This window comes from Ammospiza nelsoni, chromosome 1 (assembly GCF_027579445.1).
Source record: "Ammospiza nelsoni isolate bAmmNel1 chromosome 1, bAmmNel1.pri, whole genome shotgun sequence".
NCBI classification, from domain to species: domain Eukaryota; kingdom Metazoa; phylum Chordata; class Aves; order Passeriformes; family Passerellidae; genus Ammospiza; species Ammospiza nelsoni.
In genome coordinates this window covers 20530834-20550535 of record NC_080633.1, presented here as the reverse complement: position 1 = coordinate 20550535, position 19702 = coordinate 20530834, and the positions used below count along the sequence as shown (strand labels likewise).

Below are 19702 nucleotides of genomic sequence, written 5' to 3'. Positions count from 1 at the left end.
ACCTTCTGCAGCAACAAAATCTCTCCTGTGAGATTTTGACAATGTAAATGGCAGCTGCTTATGAATAAAACACTTGTATGTGTATTACCTGTTATGTGTGGAGAAAACAGCTGTGTGCACACTGGCAACTGTATCATACAGGGCTGATTCCCTGGTCAGACTGAGCACTGGCTGCTCCACTGGCTTTGGTTCAGCCTGAGGAATGCATACCCACAGAAAATTCAGTCCACTCAGCCAAGAAAAGTACAGTAAATTTAAAAAGTCTAGAAACCCAAATTAGAATTCTTACTGCCACTTTGCATTTTGATGCCATGTCTTTTTTCTTACAAAGAGAAAAATCGTTACAATTTTGTGTCATTTTATTTCATGTTTTTATAATAACTCTTACTGCATCCAGCCTGGAATTAAACCTTAGCAGTTCTGTGGCTATAATAAGAGTAAGGTTTATTGTCAGCTAATGTTTCATCTGCTGGCTAGATGACTAGCTGTGCACCAGCTGTATAATATATTCTGTAAGGATATCATCATCACAGCACTTCACTCCTGGATCTCATACACCCACCAGGAGACATGTTTTATCTGTGCTCTGAGCAAGGAATACAAATGAGATGTCTCAAGGAAAAGTAAATAAGAATATTAGGAAATATTAAAGTAAATAGGAATATTAGGAACTATTAAACTGAAGTAATTCTGATTTTAGCTTGTTAGTGTGAGAGACTGTTTTTGGACAGGGATGAGTCGACAGCTCCCACAAATCTTTAGGTGCTGCTGATAGACTGCTTTTGGCACAGCTCAGACAGAATGGCCCCAAGCCCGGCTTTTAGCTGTTCTTTGTTGGCTTCTCCCCTGCATGGATCTTCCTTAGTTCCTGGCTTATATCAGAGAAGCCCTAGTCCTGCTCTAGCCTAATTCTAAACCTTTGGAAGAATGTTTTCTAGCAGAAAGGCATCTCCAGAACATATGAGCAAGGCCCTGGCTCCTCCTGTAGCAGGGCAGCAGAACTGCAGTGCAGCAGCTGTGCTGGTGCTAAACCCCCTGGGAGCTCCTTCATCCCAAGAGAAGGAGAAAGGGCTGGTGCTCACTGCTCTCCCCGATGTGCGCAGGCACACGGGTGGCCAGGCTGAGGAGTCAAGAACTGAGCTTTTGCCCAAAGCACAAAAGGAAGATTACAATATACAAGAGAAACAAGATACAGGAGAATTATAATAGATGAAGTTTTTGATGTAAAATTTATTTTACTTATTATTATTTATTATTAATAATTACTTACGTTATTCTTCCAAAATTATTATATTTGTCCTACTAGTTTATAAGTTTTGTATCACCTTCATGTAAACTTTGTTTTTTTTAAGATAAAATGAAAAATTTTAGATAAAACTACATTTTTCATTAGCTTTGCTTTGAAAAGCTCTAGTTCCTGAGTCTCACAGTTGTTCTGCTTCCAGCAAATATTTGAAGAGCAGAGCCAAAGTGTGCCTTGGCTCTAGTGCTGTGCATCTTACGGAATATTAAGCCATTTGCAGTCTGTTAATTCTGTGCTGGAAGTTGCAAGGAGTTTTTGGCAATGGATATAAAGATTTCAGTCATACTGATTGTGTTTGAAAATGTCAGTGTGACGCTAGAATGGCATTGCTGGGATGATCCTTTTGTTGTTGTTTTAATTAAACATAGAAAATTGCACATGCACATGTAATTAAATAGAAAAACATACAAACCGTGTATACAATGTCACGTGCTCCAAAGGTAGAAAATGACATATTCAAAGTGTTTTGTGCTATCCTATCTTTCCTGTGCAGATATATAAATCTATAGACTTTACTGTCTAGTCTGATAATATTTAAAAAGTAGTTGTTGATTATTTTGTTTCTCCTTTGTTGTCATGGGATTGGTGCATTAGCTCCCTGCTTGGGGGATAAAGACGGGCAAAAGGTTCATGATATTTTAAAAAGAGAGAAATCATCCCTTAGAGACCACTTGCTTTTCCTCCTTTGAACTGGGAACTTGATGGCAAAAAATGAATCCACTGAAAGGTTCTTGGATGCTATGGAGAGCTCCTTGTGTTTCACACATTGTTGGATTTTTTGCAAGGGAAGATCCTCCTGTATGCAAGTAAGAGACAGAATCTATTGCTCTCTACAATGATCTGAGAGGAGGTTGGTCTCTTCTCCCAGGCAACCAGTGACAGCACAAGAGGAAATTGCAGGGGAGGTTCAAGTTGGACATTGGGAAGAATTTTTCACTGAAAGAGTGCTCAGGCATTGGAATGGTCTACCCAGTGAGGTGGTAGAGCCACCATTCCTGGAAGTGCTCAAGAAATGACTGGACATGGCACTTAATGACATGGCACTTAATGCTGTGGTTTAGTGGAGAAGGTGGTGTTCAGTCAAATGTTGGTCTCAGTGGTCTTGGAGGTCTTCTCCAGCCTTAATGCTTCTGTGATTCTATAGTGCTGAGATGGGAGAAAATATATTACTGTAAAGTTAATGGTTGAACAATAATACTGTACAGAGTGAGGTCTAAATTAAAGGTACCACCACCATTCCCCTAAGGTAAAGGTAGCCTCATTTCCACTTTTCCTAAGTCTGGGATGTTTAACTTTCAAGTTTAACAAATACTCACTTACCACAGCTTTGACTGTGCAATGAATATGTGCTCTGTGTTTATATAATCTGTATCTAGGTTGTCAGGGAGATTTGAAGTATAGATGCCATTTTAATTTAAAAATGAGAAGTGTCTCAGATAGTGCTAGACTTACACAAACAATAGATATCCAGGTGAGACATAAGCTAACATAAGCTATGGCCATAAAACAGAATCATTTGAAAGGGGCAGGAGCCTTGAGGCAGCTGTAGTGTTTATCATATCCTCACATAACTTCTCAGTTTTAGTTCAGTGTATGAGTTAAGAGCTAATAGAACATTTGGCTTTTCAGACTTTAAAATATCATCCTTGGAACATATAGCCATGTAATTCCTGGAAACAGAGCAGTCTAGCTGCAAAATGTTTTGAATAAAGGAAGAATTTTTCAGCAGTTTCTTAGAAAACATGCTTAAAATATTATATAAAAGTGAAACATTTTAACAAACATTAACCTTTGACTCTAGCAGTTGTAGAGACTTTCTGATCCAATTGAAAAAAATGAAATGCAGAATTACTTAAATATTGGAACCAGCAAAAAAACTTGCATGAATAACACTAAAATAAGAAACAATTTAGGCGAAGCAGCATTTTTTAAAGAGATTTTGATAATAGAGTCTACATTTTTAATCATTGCATTGCTGATATATTTAGTATTTACTTAGCTTGCTGTGTCACAGAATTTTGCCTTTCCTGGAAAATTTTTGTTTGTGAAGAGCCTGAAAATGTTACTGCAAATCTTTTCTCTATGTGAACCTCAGTTTAGCCAAAAAAACCTAAGATCTGCTAAAATGCTGTCTCATAAGCTTAAGATGTCTCATAAGCATAAAACGTCCTCATTGTGACATTGAAAAAAGAACTTGAAATCCCAGCACAGTATTTTTATTGCAAATGACAGTTTTCATCTGTTGGCTTTTGCTGCCAGAATAAGCATGTTTTCAGTAAGCACAAACAGACTTTTTCAGCTGTGCCGGTTTCCAGCGGTTCCTGTTTACTCCCCAAGTGGGTGGTATGGAAGAGCCACCTTTCTGGCGCACTTGCATGCAGACAACACATGGCCACCATCGAGTTTTGGCATTATGCTCTAATAAAAAAAGATCCTGCTCATATGAGAAAGCTTGGTGTGCGTCAGTACAGCTATTTCAGTCGTTGCTGCCTCCTGAGCTGAATGTCAACCGACATTGGTGACTCTATTAAAATACGATTTCGCACAAGGAAGTAAGAAACATGACTTTCAAGCTGTGTGTGAAGATGAGCTAAAATAGTAACAAAAGTATCTCTGGAGAGTACTAGAGGACAAAAAAAAAAATTTCTCAGAAATCTACCTATTGTTAAGAAAAATTGGATCTGGCAGACTCTTTTTTGTACCAGCTGGATGTGTTAAATTTTCCTTCTCTTCAACATTGAGTGCAGGCATTGCTGTAGGAGGGATTCCAAGGAACTGGAAGGATTCAAAGGTTTCCTCAGAAGATTTCTCCAGTGATCCTTAGGATCTGAGGACTCTAAGGAAAGTCAGAATTAATCTCTTATAGCTGAGTTTCCGTGCAGCAAGCATTGCAGCCCGTGTCGAGTCCAAGCAGGATGCTGATGGCGCAGGGTCCTCGCGCGACAGGCGCCAGTCCTCGCTGGCTGCTCTTGCAGGAGGCACCAGAGAGCAGCGTTTGTGATGTGTCCTAGGCAAGAATTCAGTGAGCCAACCCTTTGTAAAGTAGCAGAGCAAGCTCTGGTAGTGGCAGGACATAGTTCACGTTGCCCTAATTTTGGAAACATATGGGAAAATGTACTCAGATCAAATAATTATGTGTTTAACTACTTCTCTCCCAGATCCTTCTGAAGGCATCTTGCTATCCAAAGCCATTATAATTTAGAAGAGATACTATGCCATTATACCACTGTACTTAGGCTGCTACTTATTAACTATAATTGTACTTAATAACTTAACTTGTGTTTTGTTCTCATACTGTACTTCTCAGCTCCTTCACTTCACTGGAAGTCTTGAATACAGCATAAACCCTCTTTTTAGACCACTGCCTAGGAGATACAGACTGACAAAACATTAATGACATTTTAAAAAGAGAGAAATCATCCCTTAGAGACCACTTGCTTTTCCTGTTTTGAACTGGGAACTTGATGGCAAAAAAAATGAAGCCATTGAAAGGTTCTTGGATGCAATGGAGAGCTCCTTGTGTGCTCCACTTAAAATTAAAACTGGTAATTGATAAATTCTACTTGTAATAACACTTCATTTTGCTCATACTGGACTGCAAAACTATGTACCTTTTTTCCATTATGGATTTCTATGTTCCTCACTGATTGATATGTGAGAGAACCATAGCTCCTGTATGTTTGGTTTTTTTTTTTCACAACCATGGTGGTCAAATACTGGAGGAAGATGCACAGAGAGTTTATGTTGTTCTGTCCTTGGAGGTATTTAAGACTCACTGGGACACAGCACTGAGCAGCCTGATTAAACAGATCTGTTTTGGGCAGGGGTTGGACTCATAGACACCAGAGGCTTCTTCCTACCTCAATTATTCTGTGGTTGTGGCTTCTTCCCAGGCTTGTTTGGGACACACACCTATGACTGTAAAGGAAGGCCTGATTGTTGCTGAGAAGTCATATTTTTGATCGCTGCTTTTAGTGACAGCAGCTGTATATGCTCCGAATTTTCGATTGGGACTTTAATGAATTGTCATTGCTTCCTTAGCAATGAGATTGCTGAGCAGATGCTATTGTTAGAAATTGGACAATTTCTTATCTGTCATGAGGCTCCAGAAATATTCAGCATTTAGAACAAAAATTTCTTGTAAATTTTTTGTGTTCTCAGGTGGGTTTGAGTTTTCTTTCTTGTGTCACAGGTGCATGAATTAGTGCACAAAGTAAAAAATGGAAAAAAGTTATTTTATTATTTTTGCATTTGCATTTTCAAGCTGCTTTTTTGACAGTATAGGTTTCATAACTATTGAAGTGAAGGGAGATGACCCATCCTTTGATTCAGCATCGAACTCCGATTTATTGATCTCACTCACACACTTTTATAGTGGTGTTAATTAAGCTTATACATATTACAAAATCCGAGCTCACCATAACGTTACACATTAACCCCTCCTTTTGTTTTCAATACCTGTGGTTTGTTATTGAAACCAAGATTTGTGTTCCCACCCTGATATGAAAGTTCTCAAGGCCTCCATGTTTGTCAACTTTTGCTTTCCCAAAACTTATATTTACTTGTTGTTAAAAACAGCCTGAGAACTTCCGCTGTTTACATAAACGTGCCTGAGAACTCTTGTTGTTTACAGAAACAGGCTGTGAGAATTAGCTGCTTACAGCAGCCTTTTACTTTTCCATCAGCTGTATATTTTCATGACCTTTTTTCCTTCAAGCCATGTCTGAGCAAAATTCTCCAACACATAACCTTGTAAATTTCTCTATAATAGTAATAAAAATAATGTAATTCTGTGAAATATAGAGGTTTTGAACTGCTTCTGCTTTATATGTGTTTGACTCTATGTCATTAGCAGGGCAAAATAAAGTGAGATGTTTTCAACACAGCAGTATTAGGCCATCACAGTGCTATTGATCTTTGTCCTTCGTGGATTATTAATATTGTTAATGGCACAAACACTGTGTACAGGGCTACTCTGTGAAAAAAACTGCTGAACTTAGGTCATCATCTGTCACATTTGCTACACATTAAGTCTTCTAGTGAAAAGTTCAGTAGTTGTAATCACCTTTTCTCAGATGAAAGAACTGGTGTGACTTTTAAATTTTCACAAGTGCAAACTTGTTAGTGATTTGAGAAACACCCATTATATTCGTTACCCAAGAGAAGAATAATTCCTTACACTCAGGATAAGGCTGCTTGCATGTGTGAAAAGTGGATAGGATGAAGAATGAGTAGCTTTATGTAGAAATAGGGAGGGAATGAACTTTCTTTGAGACACATCTTCTGAACTGTAACACAGACACAGCTTTGACAAGCATTTTTTTGAAATGGTAGCTGTAATCATTTTCTGAGTCAGTTCTTGTCTTAGCTGGCATTGCCTTCATAAAGGTGCATTCTGATTTCATTTAAACTGTGTAAATACAGAGGTGCCTCTACTGTGGGAATGATGTGACAGAGTAAGAGGTAAGATGGATCAGAGATCCTAGATCAAGCCCAAGTGTAGACAAAAATGGTTTGGAGAATGCTTTCATCAGTTTTTCTACACCCTGATAGTGGATGAGGACTAGAGATACTTTGATTATCAACCAACAATTCCAAAATTTGTGGCCATGAGGGAGATGACCTGTTCTGTGAGCAAATTCCATAACAGAATTTGCCTCCTTGCCTAGGATTCCAGGGGTTGCCTCCACTGGTTTTATTGAACAGTATGAAAAATCTGAAATCAGTTATAGGGAAAAAAAGATCTTGTCATGTATTAAGTACATGACTAGAGAACAGATTGTATTATTTTGCTCTGTTATTGAGTGAAATATTTATTGAATACAAATTCAACCAAGCAGGTACAAACTTGTTTAAACTGACAAATTGACCGAGGCAGATACAATGTGCAAATTCTCATGTTTACATTCAATACAAGTTAATCATGGCACAAGGAAATATAAGTAGTAAAGTATAATAATACCGTAAATAGTATGAAATTAGTAATGAGGGTTGGTATGAGGATGTGTAAAGTAAATATAATTGGTAAAGGAAGAGGTGAGATCCAAATAGAAAAAAGAGAAAATTGAGTAAGGTTGCTCTAGATGCACTTTAATTTATGTACATTACCAAAAGTGTACAGCCAAAGTTGGTTAAAGAGTTGTTGACTAAGATTTTGTTGATTTATAGTCTGAATTTATATCAGAATCTGAAACTGGTTCATGAAGAACCTCACTCCAGAATGTGTTCCCTGCAGCCCTCATGGTATAGGTGACGGCAATGTTTGTGGTCTGATTGTTTGCTCTCCTTGTAGGTTTATTCAGCTGGTTGAGTGCTGTACTTCTACCAGAGAAAAAAAGAAAAACAGGATGAAAGTGTTCATTTTGAAGATAAATGAACTTTTCCAGGCTACTTTGTTTCTCTGTAGAGACATGACATGTTAAACTGTTCAACATCTGGGAGCATTTGTCCCTGTGGATTAACTGAGTGCTAAACTGCCATCCCATTTTCATGGAGATTTAGGGAATGAACAGCAAGTGCTTAACTGTTTTGACTCAGTCTTATTTTAGAACTGCAGGATATGTAAGCAAATGCTAGATACATTTTCAAATATACATATGCATGTGTCAATTTTTTTTAATTTATTTGTGGTTTTTTTTTTTTTTTTTTTTTTTTTTTTTACATAAGACCCTAATTACATAACATCTGGGCTTTTTTAGTTCAAGACAATGTAGTTCAGGAAAAGTACTTAATTGATAGTGCTATGAAATCTCCAGAATTATTTGTTTATGTAAAAAGGCTAGCATTTAACTTCTATAAATTAATTAGTTTTAAATATTCAATTAGATGAATTATTGTAGTCTAATCCCATGATAATTTAGTCTCCCTTTCTACCAATGTGCCAAGTATCTAAAATGGGACATACCATTTCTGTGAATGTCTGTAACTCAATGTTCTGTTTTGTTTTTCTTATCAGAGTTTTACATTTTTTTGATGGCATAGAATGACAGAGAATTTCACCTGCAACAATTCTTTTACGTTAAGATAGTTCGGAAGTCCTTTCCATTGTATTCTTTTTCTTGGGTGGTCAGGAGTTGTCTTCTAACAGGAAATGTTAGATCACATCTAAGAAGTATGTCAAGGACATTAACTTCCTGGAGATGTCTGTTTGTTGCAATGCTGCCAAGATTTTAAAGTCTTTAGTCAACCTAAAGTATTTCATCTGCTGTTAGTTTTAGGAGCAAGTCACAGTGGTTAGGCAACTTTTTCTTTTATTTGCTAGAGGATGTAGCAATGTGAGAATGGATAAGCAAGCGTGCTATCCCTCCTATCAGTGTTTGGCACAGATTGTTTCTTAATAGATTCCATTCCACATATTTCCACAGTGACAGGTCACTGCCATACAAAATGGTTATTCTTAATAAGAGGGAATGATTTATTTGATTATTTACTATTTGATGGTAAGTATTGCTTAGGAGATTTGACAATTCAGTGATTATTCATATCTGTATTTTGATTGTTGAAATTAGTAATAGCATAGAAAGCATCAGCTCTGTTAGTCTGTAATTTTTACATTCAGGAATATTTTGAGGTTTTGTATGAATATTTAAATCCAATAATTTTAAGGAGGATTCGTGATAGCACTGAATCCAGTGCCTGTGTGACTTCTTTTTTTTTTTGTGGCATGACTAGTTCTGTAATAGTTTGGTATCTTTTATGTAGGGTAATAGTGGAAGTAACATTGAGAAAATTATAGAGGAGATAATTAAGATATCAATATGAGGTGTTAGGAAGTCGAAATTCCCATTTTATCAACACTGAAAGATATTTTAATTGATGTGTATAAATCACCAAACTTTAGTTTTGGACTATTGTTCTCACAAATGCCCAGTTTAAAAAGTGTAATCATGAATACATAATCAGATCAGGATTCAAATTAGCCCTTCTAACAATTTATCTGTTATGACAAATTGGGCTAAAGGTTCAGCCTGGGGCAGGACAGTGGTGGGTCCAAGGGATACTGTGTGATAATCTCTGTGGGGAGAGCAAGCTCAAGCTGTTGTTTAGCCTAGAATAAAACAGAAAAAATGCTGTTATCCTGTAAAATAGTTGTACCTTTGAGAAGAGAAAGCCCTCGGTGGCTGTAGTCTGGGCTGAGCTGGGTGGCGCCTTCTGTTACTGTACCTGTGCAGAGAGGTGCTCAGCACTGGTGCTGCTGGTAAGGAGAAGCTGTGCAGATGTGGGGCTTCTGTTGACTCTTCTGGCAGCTGCTTCTTGAAAACAAAACTTGGGAAAATCCACTAACTCACTGATGTCAGCTAGCAGAGTAAGAAAGAGTTAGGGAAATGAACAGATCTCTCTGTGGTTGGTACTTGGTAATGACATGATGATACCAAGGCACATTGTTCCTCTCTCAGAGTGCAGTGAGGTGACTTGCTTAAGGGTTACTGGTAACTGCTGGGACCTCTTCTCCAAATTTGCAATTTCCCCAAATAGTTCTTGGGGGCTGAGGCTGTGAGGGCTACACTTGGAGCAGCCTTAGAATGCTCCTGAGGTGACCAGCACGTGGGTGCCCAGACAAGAATGGTGTGGAAGGAGCAATGTTGGTGCAGTGCCATGCTCCCCTTGCAATTCCTTTTGCAGCCCCATTGTCCATGGAGCTTGGGTTTTGTAGCTCTTGAAAACTACTTCTTCTGGCAGCCCCCAAACACTGAACTCACAGCAGAACTGCAAACTGACAATATTATATGGATTGCCAAGTCAATTGTGATTACTTATTACTGACTTGGCTTACCTCAAATTAATTCAGAGCTCTATCACCTACTAAAAATCTGTGTTCTATGAAATGCACTGATACTAATAACTAATGTCAGTAAAAGCTAGGCTTCATTATTTTTTCTATGGATGCGTTGAGACTTCTTTGTAATTCTTATGATTTTAAAAACTATAAAATAGAGAAATCATCTCCCGTGTATATGTTTGTATATATGTATGTGTTTGCAAGATAAATCTTCATGATGTTCATCTTTTATTTTGCAGTCAAAACCTGTTGCATTTGCAGTTCGGACAAATGTTGGGTACAGTGCAGCTCACGAAGATGATGTCCCAGTCCCAGGCATGGCCATCTCATTTGAGGCTAAAGATTTTCTTCATGTTAAAGAAGTAAGTAAAACCAGAGGAGTAAGTGAATCACTCTTTAGGGAGTACTTGAGTAATAGTGCTACTATTTTGCAATGTTGATAACACTACACATTGCTAAAGCACTTTACAAATGTTAAAGTAACACTGTATAAGGATTTGAGTGTACTTTTAAATGCTGTTCTTGTATAAGCTATGGCACAAATTTCTTACAATCAAATTACTGAAGTTCAGAAAGCAAGTACTTTTCTTCTCTAGTAAAAATCAGTTATTTATAGGTTTAAATGCCTGTGTCTGACTATTCAAAGATGAAATATTTCTGAGTTTTTTTTTTCTAATCTGGTACTGTGAGGGTCTGTTGTGATTTAGCAGCCAAGGGTTGCTTCTCTTTTATCTGTGTGACTGCATCTCAACCCCAAAATCCTCAAGTCTCCTGGTTTTTTTTTTTACTGAATCTGCTTCCCTGGCACAGACAGTATTTAGTTAGCAGTAACATGCTGAAGAACTGGAATGATGTTTCAAGATAATTGCAGCTGTCAATAAATGAGCTTTGCATTTGCTGCATTGGTTTTCTTTCCCTGTAGTTTGGTTTTGACAATTTTAAATTTTTAAACACCCAAAGTAATTTTCTTTCTCTGCTTCTTGCAAGACAATCTCAAAAAACTTGGTAACTTTCACGTGCAGGCCCTCCTCTGTAGCCTGCTGCTCCCTTTTGAATGACTCCTTCATTTTAAAATGTTTCCTAGTTTTTGGTCATATTCCATTGTGGTTTGTCTCCAAATAGCCCATCTGGATATGAAAAATTATAGGAAAAGAAACAGAAAGTTAGTTTAAGGTTGAGAGCAATCTAGCCATGTATTTGAAATTATGTCTTTGTCTCATTTTAGACTATCAGAAAAATCCCTCAGTAGTTATGATTGACAATGCACAATGATTCTGTTAGCACAGGTGCTTTGTGGAAGAAAGAAACATTCCTAATAGAGAGATAGAAATACAGGTGGACAGAGACTAAAGGAACACAAAACAGACATGGCTAATGGTTGTAATTTTTCATATATTTTAAACACACAAAAAAGAGAATAATTTAGATTCAGACTGTATATGGTGAAGGAAATATGCTTTCTGACTGATGATAGTGTGAAAGAATTGCTCTGCTCTGTCTTGTGACAAAAGAAGAGATGAGCAGGCACAGAGTCCTGGCAGGAGAAAACCATCAGCTTTCTCCAGTGTGTCTTGAAGCACTGGAAAATAAGGCTCAGTTTGGTTACATCAAATGGTTTTGTGTAGTCATCTATTCCATCTGCACTTGAAACGAAGTGGTAATCTCAGACTTTACATCAAGTTTTTCCCCTGTTTCCATATAAACCAGACACACAGGGTTAGCAGTTTTCTGTTAAAAGTTAATGCATTTTTCTTCACATCAAAACTTAGTCTCAGATGTATATATATGTGGGAGAAAATCTGGAAGGAAAAGTCTCCTGAACTTTTTGTGTCTCCAAAATGCCTTGAAGGGAAGCTGAGTTCTTACATGTCTGTGGCTGTATGTAGCACTGAGGGGTGGAAGAATAGATTAAAATGTTCCTGCAGCCCCAGCTGTATTAGAATAGGCATTCTGTGCTGATTGCCTTTAGGTTTTCTCTGTCAGCTGTTGAGGAGAGGTTATTGTCTAGTGGTGCTGGGCCAGAGATTGGTTGGGGAGGGACCCTGGGACCAGGCCAGGTCCGGAATGGCGAGATGGGACGGGATCCACAAGGAGTCAAAGTGGGACTCGGACTCCTGCCCTGCATTTGGCAGCAGTGTTGTGTCTGGGTGGGTTGAAGCTCCTTCAGATGGTGCTCCAGGCCCTGCCCTTCCCTGCACAGCCATGTCCCCCCCTTCATCTTCCGTGCCAGGCCCTGCTCATCCTCCAGGGCTCCGTGTCCCACCAGGTATGGCTCCTTCAGTACATTTGCTGCTCCCTACGGTTAATGCTGGGGGAACTGAATTGTCCAAACTTTAATTATTTCTGCAGATTAAAGAAAAAAAATACAATGGACTATAAAATGCAGTGTTTCTTATATATTTGATACCTAACATATTGCTAGAAATAAAGAAAAGCTGAGTTAATCTCCAGTAGCTTCTGCCTGCCTAAGGATGCCATACTGGACCAGTGCTGTCCTTATTTTCTCTGAAAGGGCTGCTCACCAATTTGTGCTGCTCAGAGGGCTCAAACAAGAAAAACCTCAGTTCAAAATGTATGTGGACAGTGATGAAAAGCACTGCAGTGATTGAGTGTGAGGGAAATTTATCTTCATTATTAGGTTACATTCATTAAAACTTAGTACATAAAAGGATGATGGATTCCTTCCTGCATGAAGAAACTGCTGCATCATAGTAACTTATCAATCTTTTGAGGCTTTAATGCATGGTCATCATTTTGGCCTGTGTTTAATTATTTTTTCTATTTCCTTTGGCACTCCAAACACAGGTGAATTACTGAGAATCACTCACCTGAGCCAGCAACTTGGGAGCTGGAATTCTCACTACCAAAAAATTAAAAAAAAAAAAATTAAAATTAGAAAGTATTATGTGTGTTATTATAAACATTAAAAAGTATCTTTTAATTTTTATAAACTGACACAGCATTTATCTTTGAGACCTTGCAGAAGTATGCTTTTATTTCTATAGGAAGAAATTCCTATGGATTTAGGATTTCTATTGCTTCTAATAAAATTTATATTGTTGCATGGTAATCTGTTGCACTGTGGGACAAAAATAGCGACTGTTCAGATTTTAATTCAATGGTGTTTCTTAATTATCTGTCTCTTCCTTTTACCAAGTTAATGACTTAGTTAGCCTTTTGTAATGATAGGGTATAATTTTAATAATACATTTCAGTCTAATACAGCTTTGAGAAACTGCTATTCCAGAGCAGCTCCCTATGAAATGCTGGTATTCTTACTCATAAAGGCATTGGATGAATATTATAGATATCCTTATGTTTTATAACCTTAAAAGTGCTTTTATTTTAATCTCTATTTTTGGTTAGCTGGAATATCTTATGGTTGGTCTCAAGCACCACAAGATTTCTGTAGCTGCCAAAGTGAAAGATAATACTGCAATGTAGGTTGTGGATCAGTGATCCACCAATGATGGTAAAATTAATTTCTTTTTAGGGGAGCCCACACATTTTACATGTTTTATTCCTAACTGTACACTTGTTCAAGTTACTTGTTATATAATTAAATATGCACTATAATATATACATTAATAGCTTCAGATGCAAGAGAGCTACTTTCTTCACGTTCAGGTGTTCTCTGAAAGTTTAATAAATATTCCAAATTACCCAAAATTTCTTTTTGATGATAGTTATTCCCATGGAACACCAGAAGTATTGTGTGTGGGGCCCATACATGAGTGACTTACTCTCCTTCAAAAATGGCGAATAAATAAGATTGGAAAAAGAAAATAGCTCTGCTGCATAGACCTCTGCAAATCAACCAACCTCTCCCACACATGGTACGGGGGGTGTAGGAATAAAGCTGTTGAGTTAAAGTAGTCAATATCTCATATTTAACAGAGCTGAAATTCAGTTAGCAATTACACAAGTTCACCAGATAGCCCAGTTAAGTTTTTTTAGTTATCCAGAGATATCCAGTCCATGTGGATCTATCATGGTAAGTTTAAGATGCAGATCACGTGTGCTATCTGAAGCAGGGTATATATAAGCAGCCAAATTCAGCCATATTTCAGAAGATTTTTGTGAGAAGTGAGGGAATTTGTGAAGTAGTATTTTTTAATTTAAATAGAGAAGTTAATAAAATGGAAGAAGAAAAATAGATTATTACAGAGCTACAAAAATTCTAGCAGCAGGGGCGAGTGGATATTAAGTCTCTGGTGTCCACCAAGGAGAACCACGAAGGGAGAATAAAAGCAGCTCACATATATGAGAGGAGACTGTGAAGCAAGAAATAATAAAGATGGTGAAACGGGTAGAAACAAAAACCAGGGAGAAACATGAAGTCTTTGCAGGAAGGTTTCCACTTAAGGACTGTGGGTTTTAATAATTTGAAAGGAATAATTATTTTAATATATTTCTGAATATTACCACAATTCTTCATTGCCATAATAACATAGCACAGTGATTAACTGCAGGGAAGAATTACAAAAGTTAGCATAGCTGCAAATTAAAATTAATAACAAAGTTATCCCCAGATATAGTAATTTCTTAGTATGTTACTTTTTTCTTTTTTTTTTATTAATCTGTAGAAATTTAATAATGACTGGTGGATAGGACGATTGGTAAAAGAAGGCTGTGAAATCGGATTCATACCAAGCCCAGTCAAACTAGAAAACATGAGGCTGCAGCATGAACAAAAGGCAAAACAAGGAAAATTCTACTCCAGGTAATAACAAAAAATCATTAATCATAGCAGCATTGTCTGTGACACAACTTGGAAATTGATGCTGTGTATCAGTCATATATATGCTTAATTATTGTTAGTGGCAGCTACAAATATTTCTGATCAATGAAGAAATTAATATATAATGAATTCTATTATTTATTATATAATATATAAAATTATTTAAAATATTATATTGTTAATTAATAAGCTGATTCATATAATTGCTGTTTGGGAGAAAAGTAGATATTTAGATTTGCAATCTGTGGTGGCCTACCACTGAAATTGTTTCTTCCTTTTTTTTAAAATAATTGCTAATATACATTACATTAAGTACATTTACTATGTGCTAGTTAATTTTTTTACTTAAAATTGATTTATCTAAATTCTGTAACATCTTTTAATTGTTTTGATGATCTTCCTCTTTTTAAAGACATTTTAAGCTCATTTTAGAAATTACAGAAAATGTTAAGATGACTTTACTGGTAAGCCAAAGCCAATGTGTGTTAGTTAGCTTGTAGGGAAAAAATAGTCTTGTCAAATTCATTTCCTACCATCACAGCTTTTAAGAGTACTACATTTTATGATGGAAGTTTCATGTCAAGTCATTTTTTATCTCTGACTGCAGCCATCATTGCATAAGAAAAAGGACTGTTTCTAGATATTCTGAGCAATACTACAAGATAGGACAATGTCACCTTTACTCTTAAATTCTTAATAAAGTAGTTTTCTAGCAACACCTGTGGAAGCAAATTGTTTCCCTTTGAGTATAAAGGAAACAAATATTCCCAGTGTATTTGAGTGGGAAGCCAGAAATGCTTTCCTATCTCCATAGGAAGGGCATCAGTGTTTGTAGAGCATGTCCAGAGTAGGACACCATGGTTGGGCAGGGCTCAGCTGCATTCACCCGCTGTGGAATGCCCTTCCCATGAGCATGCTGTCCTCAGCAGAAGGGGGCTGGATTCCTTATTCCTCTAGTGACTCTTCTGGGGCAGCCAGGTGTGTCCCAGTGATTCGGTTTTTTTCCAAATCATAGAGGCTTCCAGTTTCCAGAAATTCTCACTGAAGATAACATTGTCCTACACCACAAATGCATTATCTTAGTGCTTATTAATATTTCAAGATAAAGAAAGTGGAAACTAGTACTAGCACATGAATTATTTGAAGAGCGAAATAATCTTTCTTACATTTTTTTCAGAGCTTTTCTCATTATGGTAACTGAAATAAAAAAGACTAGAACTGTTGTTTCATTTTCACAACTTGGATAGGTTTTCACAAAGCAAAACTTGACAAAAAACTTTAGACTGCTTTAACTTTGTTGGAGAGACTTTTTCTTAGGTGCTATATTTTATGAGAAAGCAAAAGAATTGGGGTGTTAATTAAATTGAAAAGATGATAGACACAGTCTCATCTTAATTAGCAATTTATCAATAACTCATCAGCTAAAGGAAACAGATATGCTCACTGGCTTAAGAATTACTCTTATTAATAGGTAGTAATATTAATTTATGTATCCCAATAGCCATATTATTTACTGAATTGTATTAACATCCTGTGGAAGTCAGAGCAGCAGAATGAATTACACAGCAGCACAGAAAGTATGGTTGATGTTTGCAATTCCTCAGGTCCCAAAATGTACACACATTTTGTGGGAGATGTGTATTTTATACCTCTGCCAGAAATACTGTTTGTCTCACAGCTAGCACCTCATTTAGAAGGCAGATCGTAAACAAACTAGATTAAATATTGAGAAAGCTGCAGAACTTCAAACTAATGTATTACTTTACTCCAGTAAATCAGGAGGAAACTCTTCATCCAGTTTGGGTGACATCGTTCCTAGTTCCAGAAAATCGACGCCTCCATCATCTGGTGAGTAGGTTGTGAACCCTTTGGTGAAGAGACTCATGAACCTAATCTGTGTAAAATGCGTGTACCTTTAGACCTCTTCTTCTTATTCTCCATTCTTCTTAGGTAAAACCTGAGTGATGTGTTTCCAGATAAGGCTGGTTTGGGGTGGTTTGAAGTAATGGAGTCAATGCCAGCAAGTTCAGACAATGATAGAGCTGTTAATGCACAAAATTCTCTCTTTGCTTTTACCACAGAGTTTTGTAGCAAAGACATCATAGATCTGTGAGACTACATTACATAAGAATAGTGGAAAGTTTGGTCTGGTCTGAGCATTCCTACTGAACAATAAATACTTTCTTGTACAGGAGAAAAGGCAACAATAAAAATAGAAGTTCCTGAGAGGTTTCTGCAGTAGCATCAAGGAAGGCATTGTTTTAAAACATCATCAGGAACATTTAGTTTCACAGTTCTGATCATGACGATGTGCTTCACAGAATTCTAGGATGCTGGATAATTTTTGCCTTTGACAAATTTTTCAAAAATACTTTTTTTTTTTACTTAGAGCAACATACAGATTTAACTTTTGATTTAACTTGAATCCAAATTCAAGTCATATGAAGCAAATTGGTGGCAAGCTGGGGGAGGATGCTAGCATTAGCTCCATTAGAAAAACACAGCAAAAGATCACAAAAAAAAAAAACAATTGAATTCAGCTGCTGTGTTGCTGGATGTTTTATCTTCTCATATGCATTGTAAATACCTGGAAACAGAAAATATTAATGAGTGTTGCTAGTGCCTTTGTTACTAGGGCAAAGACATGGATCTTCCAATCATATTCATTTATGTGGACTCTGGACTACAGAACAGGCGTCTTAAAATGAGCCTGAAGATTTTAAAGTATTTACTTGGTAATTTAAAAGGGAGACAGAGAAATTAAATTGTGTTTTTGAAGTAGCTTCATTTGGTTCAAGCAATTTAAAAATCTATCTGTCTTGTGAAACCATGGATTTGTTAGTAACAACCAACTTTATTGCAACTGCAGTTTGTTTATAAATATTCCACTTCAGTTTAACTTCTCTTTTATTTCAAAAATATTGTATTTGTTTACTAATGTATGTCTGTAACAAGTGTGTTGAACGCACCTTAATCTTTTTTTTTTTGGATGGCTTTAAACTGATGTGTTTATTGTTAAGGCCAACTTTTTCAACGCCTGCATTTTTGTAGTAAAATTGCCCATCGACTCAACCCATGTTGTAATTTTATTGCTAGAGCATCTGAAATGCTGTGTTATTATTTGCTATAAAAAAAAACCCAAACAGATCAGTACATGTATTTCCAGAATGTTGCACAGAGCTTAGAGTTAAGAATACAGATATCATTCACCTGGATTACCAGCTGACTGATTGCTACCCATCCTCTAATTTTCATTGCATTGAGTCTTTTCTTCAGACATTGTTGTTCAAGAAACATGGTTTTCTGGAGAAATAAGGAAATCTGTTAAAGTTATTTCAGTTACAGTGAAGCTTTGGGAAATATGTATGGATAGTGCACATGAACTTGTTCTGTGATAGCAAGATTTTGAGTCTACAAAAATTTTTTGCTTATGACGTCTTAAGAAAGGTGAAAAAGGCATAGTTTGTGACTAAAACAAGAATTCAAGCGACTTTGAAACACAATTCAATTATTATTCCCACACCTCCTCTCTTTGAAAGTACAATCAATTACAAATACATCAATTATTTAATAAGTTGAAGAATACTAACTGAATAAGTTAATTTCATTTTTTGCTTTGAGTCAAGGATGGGTTTTTTCAATATAAAATAGTGCCACCAAAAAACCAAACCAAAACAAACACACAGACAAGATGAAGAACCAGTGAAAAACAAATGAAAGAGAGTCTAATATCCATTATCCAATATTAATATAGTAAAAAATCCATACAGTCCTGTTAGGCCACCAAACTGAGTAAGAATTATGCTGAAAATGACTGAAAAGATCCCAATGAACTAAAGATATTTAACAGTAAAAGAACTGTCACAGGAAATGTTCCATAGTATGAAGACTTAGAATGAATAAAGGAGATACTGTTAACTAGCTGATCAAATTCTGCATTTCTTTCTTACAGGAAAAGCTTAAGGTAACTGACTTTTCTTTACTGACAATTTTGGTTGAACATAGTACCAAACAAGTTTTAATATGTCTTATTGTGAGTGGTTTACAGTATCTGTTCTGGCCGGTATTCAAGAAAAGATAATATGTTATTTTTATACTTACGAAGAGGATGAAGGAGCAGTGTTGCTAGAAGAAAATGTTACATGATTTCTGTGGGTGTTCTTAGGAGCAGGATTATGGAATCTGGATGCGGATCTACTCACTGGGTTTTTCCTGGGAAGGACAGACTCAAAGGCTCAGTAACTCAGGGAGTGTCAGGCATCAAGGCATTAGATCTGTGGATAATTCAAATGGGAAAATGTACTTTATGAGATCACTGCCTCAAGTGTCTGTTACATCAATAGCTGCACATAGGCTTGACAGAAATGTTTATTTGTTACATAATTTAATGGCACATGTCACTGTATTAGTTGATGCTCTACTCATGAATCAGACAAAATCAGGTCACTAAGATGGTTTCATAATAGTTTGCAATGATTAATTAAGGGTTTGGGTAAAGTCAATACAAACTATTCTGCTTACAGATCTGTTTAGGGTTAGCCTCAGTTCGACATCAGGGTATGGCAAGATAAGTGTGTGTTACCAGAGGGAGTAGAGAGAGGTGGGTAATGTCTTCACACATGAGGGTGGTGATGGATGACTGCTTATGGTTCACTTTTGTGTGTCTGCTTGCTTTCTGCAGACAAGTTTAAACCACTACTTAAGATCAGGATTATTGTTGTAAATGAGAAAGGTTTTGTTTGGTTTTGTTTTGTTTTACCTGTGGTTGGCAGGTATCTGTTTTAATCAGCATTCAGGATAATACGGCTTTGTGTTTTGAAAGTGTATTTGTTACTGAGTCTGTGAGGATTCTTGTTGAAACTGTTATTACTTACTTGCT

At 36.7% G+C, this 19702-nt stretch overlaps 1 protein-coding gene across 3 annotated transcripts in view; it reads left to right on the top strand.

Annotated features, from left to right (window-relative positions):
* Positions 1-19702, top strand: part of CACNB2 (calcium voltage-gated channel auxiliary subunit beta 2) — a 111462-nt gene that overhangs the window by 54181 nt on the left and 37579 nt on the right. For all 3 annotated transcript variants that reach the window (XM_059480570.1, XM_059480578.1, XM_059480566.1), the window contains exons 3-5: positions 10322-10444; positions 14669-14805; positions 16595-16671. In XM_059480570.1, the coding sequence (XP_059336553.1) occupies positions 10322-10444; positions 14669-14805; positions 16595-16671 (337 nt within the window). The remainder of the gene's footprint in view (positions 1-10321; positions 10445-14668; positions 14806-16594; positions 16672-19702) is intronic.